This window comes from Centroberyx affinis, unplaced genomic scaffold (genome assembly GCF_046629955.1).
Source record: "Centroberyx affinis isolate AG114_WGS23_722 - 3 ecotype Tasmania unplaced genomic scaffold, CSIRO-AGI_Caff_v1 ptg006006l_1, whole genome shotgun sequence".
NCBI lineage: Eukaryota > Metazoa > Chordata > Actinopteri > Beryciformes > Berycidae > Centroberyx > Centroberyx affinis.
The window spans coordinates 19,120-23,603 of record NW_027283055.1 but is presented as its reverse complement, the minus strand read 5'-3'; the positions used below and the strand labels follow the sequence as shown (position 1 = coordinate 23,603).

At 44.8% G+C, this 4,484-nt stretch overlaps 1 protein-coding gene across 1 annotated transcript; it reads left to right on the top strand.

The window, feature by feature from the left end:
• The first annotated feature begins 818 nt into the window (after positions 1 to 818).
• On the top strand, positions 819 to 4,197 carry LOC139668071 (G-protein coupled receptor 37-like 1). Its single transcript, XM_071547546.1, has 4 exons — positions 819 to 962; positions 1,038 to 1,514; positions 3,136 to 3,336; positions 3,397 to 4,197. The coding sequence occupies exons 1-4, from the start codon at positions 819 to 821 to the stop codon at positions 4,195 to 4,197; spliced, it is 1,623 nt and encodes a 540-aa protein (XP_071403647.1).
• Positions 4,198 to 4,484: the final 287 nt, after the last annotated feature.

The following is a 4,484-nucleotide window of genomic DNA, read 5'->3' as shown; positions in this document are numbered from 1 at the left end:
ATAAGAATAAATGAGCTGCGTCAAGCTGTCAGTTTGCCAGAACAAGACCGGAAGTAGGACGCTTCAGCCTTCACAAAAAAACAACAACAAAACAAAACAAAAAAAAACATAGTTTGTCACTTTTGAAAAGTAAAGTAAAAATGTCTGACTTGACACCAGGACATGAACCTTCATTGCACAGCTTTTAGGAACAAATGTGACACTGATATAGGCTAAAATAGACTAATAGACATCTTTCCAAGTTATCTGGTTTAAGTTTGATGTTTGAGTTTTTTGTGAGTTTTGAGTCTAACATAGATGACTACAGGGTCTGTGTGAAGCTTATCAGTTTAATATTCAGATTCAGAATAAAGTGTAGCATTTAAAATTGAGTGCATTATTCTAAAACCTCGATGTGTTGCCCATTAGATAAATGTAAAATTGAGATTTAAAAAAAAATATTCAATTTTCTTTTCTTTTTCTCTTTATGGCAGCCTAGATGCTTATTCCAGAATTGCATTCCATGAGTTAATATATATGTTGTGCACTCAAAAAATATTTGAACGCATGTTCATTCATAAGGCTTTTATTTTTATTATCTGTGACCGGAAGTGCGATGTTGTCTTCTGGCTAACTTGACACTAGTGAATAACGGGCGCTCAAGTTTGAGCGAGACTCAAAACTTCTCCATCAGGACCAGTGGAAGGGCGGACTATGGACAATTAAATACAGCATTACGTCCATTTTTGTTATCGAGGAGGCCAATTCTACAGTTGTAGCACATGTCTTTGAAAGAGGTAAATACTACAAATCAGCACCATACAGTTCAACGGTAAAATATGACAGCCTTTTTTGCTTTGCTGCTGCTTTTTCTGAGGACTGTGGAACTCCGTCATGTCGGACCTGCTCAAACAGCCGCGGGCGTCCATCAGGGCTCCGCGCTGGAGACACACTATGTGCAGGACGATACCGGCGCACTGGCTGTGGGAACAGATGAGTCCGATTCCCGGGGAAGGGCTTCGACGAATCGTTTTGAAAGTTTGAGAATCACCGACAAGGAATCCGTTACCAAACTGAGGCGAATCCCCCGAGGAGCGAAGGATGGGAGCTCCAGGAAAAGAGATCCACATTCCTCAAACAGTTACCGGCATCCGCGACCCCACGACCCGGACGGTTACTTCACCACACCCCAGAGCGACCATCACAGAGGGGTCCCGGGTAACTTCTCGTCGGCCCGTGGCACGGTGTTCCTCCACAGCCCGCTGTTCCCGGTCACCGACGGCTCGTACGGGGCGTACGCGGTCATGCTGCTCGCGCTGGTCCTCTTCGCGGCGGGCATCGTGGGGAACCTCGCGCTCATGTGCATCGTGTGGCATAACTACTACCTGAAGAACGCGTGGAACAGCATCCTGGCGGGGTTGGCATTCTGGGATTTCCTAGTGCTGTTCTTCTGCCTTCCCGTGGTCGTCTTCCACGAGCTTACTGCGAAAAGGTTGCTAGGGGACATTTCTTGTCGGCTCGTGCCCTATATGGAGGTGAGGAAAAGGTTGTTGTTGCATGCGCGTGAAGGGCGGGTTGTCACGTTGCAATGGTAATGCTGATGATGGAGCACCTTTTATACTGAGAAAAGGTGGAAAGACTACCAACATAATATCGTACTCATGTAGAATTGCTGTCAATTTGCTGAAAACCTACAAAACAAGTAAAATTAATGGTGTAAAACTATAGTAAAAAAAATAATATATATAATGTGGGTAAAGCTAATTTAAAATGTAGCCTTCTCAAAAAAATGTGTTTGTTAAACAGAACAGACATTGTTAATCACCAAAACCAGAGTTGGGGTTGATCTTTCCCATGCAATGTAAAAAGGACTAGATAACTCATAGGCCCTAGTTCATGTGATACTGCTAAAGTTTTAGACTCACTGTTTAGAGTTCTAAAAAAAATAGTTAATTCATGTTTTTATTGAATCTGTGCCAAAATAATAATAATAATAAAAACAGACAATTAGGTTACACAAAAAGCTACTCAATTCCAGTAACAAGCGTAAATGCAATTTATTACTCCCACCCTTGTGTAGAACACACATTGCATTACTTTAAAACACATGCATATGCATTAACATATGTTAATAACAGTATATGTTGTGTCAACATGTGTTTCTGTTGTGTTGGAAACTTTTAACACTTATGTGTGTAGTTCCAAGCTAGAGTCCCGTCCTTTCTATAGTTTGGTGTCCTGAGTTTCCTCTCATTCTTCTTCTTGTGTTCAGGGCACCGCTGATACACACAACTTGCAATATAAGTAGGATCTAAAATCTAATGTTAAATTCAAGTTATCACATTGATCAAATAATATCTTGTCAGTTCCTATGACTAATAATTTATAACACTGAGCAAATAATAATAATAATGACATGTCTTGTCACAAGTTATTGATTTACTTTCTTCCCAGAAATGTACAGTGGCATAGCAGCAGGTTTGGAAGTTTTGGTGGTTAATAGTATTAGATGCAGGGACTTTAGCATTGACAGCTCTGTACTGTATGTGGATATAATCTTATAGATTTTGTTTTCTATTACAGGACATTTGAATAGGCCTATGTATCTATGCCCTCTGTGCAGATGAGCCTACTGTTTTGTGGGTCTGGTTCAACTTCAGAGTGCATTTAATCACTGAAGGGGAGTGTTAATAGTTGGTAATTACTGCTTTGTATATAGCAGTCTTTAAAACAGGTCAGGCGCCAGCCCCTTCTGTGCTCTGTTAGTTAACCTATTTTCATGCTAATTAGCAGTCTGTGTTAATTATCTAGAGGGGTGGTCTCAACTAATTGAGGTCATTAAGCACTTAAGGAAGGGGGGGATGTGGGTCATACGCCTCTGTAATGATAGTCTACGTTTTTTTGGCCAAGACCAGAGGCTACAATCTGCATAATGTATTTTCTTTATTGCTTGTGGCTTTTTCATAGTTGTCCCCAGTCTATAATAGCTGTGACAACACTGTTGTTTTAACTGTGTAGAAAGAACTTGATTCACAATTTAAACAATCACTCTCTCTTGCCTCTCTACCTTTCTCCTCTCCTCCCCCCATTTCTACCCCAACCCACTTGTACCATTCTTCTTCATTTCCGCACAACCCTCTTTCATTTCTTTGCTAGGTGACCTCCCTTGGCGTGGCCACCTTCAGCCTATGTGCCCTGAGTATTGATCGCTTCCATGCGGCTACTAGTCCCAGGCCACTCCAGATGCCCCAGGTTGAGCCCTGCCAGTCCATCCTAGCCAAGCTATCCGTTGTCTGGGTGGGCTCCATGGTCCTGGCCACGCCTGAACTGCTGCTCTGGCAACTCACCCAGGAAGCTGTCAGCAGCTCCACAATAACTCAAAATGCCAGCCCGCCGGCAGCTACGACTGGCCTCCAGGAAACCCAACCAGGAGGCTCACTGGCGGCTACCTCTAGAGCTCAAACAGGTGTTTTTTTGGTGGATATGTGTATCCGCCAGCCCTCCATGGACCTTCCAGAGAATGTGTATTCTCTGGTGCTGACCTACCATGAGGCTCGTATGTGGTGGTACTTTGGCTGCTACTTCTGTTTGCCGCTACTCTTCACATTGGCCTGCGACTTAGTGACAAGGCACGTATTAGCCCAACACACCCTGCAGAAGCAGGGCAGCAGCAAGGTAACAGGCGGATGTGCTTCCTCCTCCTCTTCTTCCTCCTCTTCAACTAAGAAGAAGCCGCATATGAAAAGGGAGCAGAGGCTGAGTTCGACCGTGACTGCATTGGCCATCATGTACGCCACGTGTAACCTGCCGGAGAACGCTTGTAACATCACCCTGGCGTACATCTCCATCCCTGTCTCCGTGGCAACCGAGGCTGTCTTGGCTCTGATTGGCCAGTTCCTGTTGTTTGTGCGTTGCTCAGCGACACCGGTGTTGCTGCTGTGCCTGTGCCGTTCGCTCGGCCAGGCCTTCATGGATTGCTGCTGCTGCTGCTGTGAAGAGTGCCTCCCCGACGGCGCCTCCTCTTCATCCTCCTCTGCCTCCACCACCGCCACCTCCACCTCCCCCTCCACTCTCTCGTCTCCCACATCCCCCTCTCCGTCCTCCCTCTCTCCCTCTTCCACCAAGGAGGAGAAGCTGAAGATCGTCTCGGGGACAACGCCAGCAATCTACTATGACAAGGCAAAAGACTCCTCAGTGGCTATTGGGACCCCCTGTTGAGGTCCTTGTCTGCTGTTTGACCACGCCTCTGTTTAATCTCAGACTGTATGAACTGTGGAGCCACCATAGGAGGAGAAACTCATCAGGCCAGGGTTAGACCGATATATGGGTTTGACGATATGTGGGTATGATATTGTCCTTTTATTAAAATGGGATCTGGTCCAGTCAGTGTCATCAACCTCTGATATAATATGATACAGTTTGATTACACATTTATTGTAGAGTTGATCAATATTACACTGGCTGTAAATGGGTGACACGTTGATCAGATCAGTCATTTTGATCAG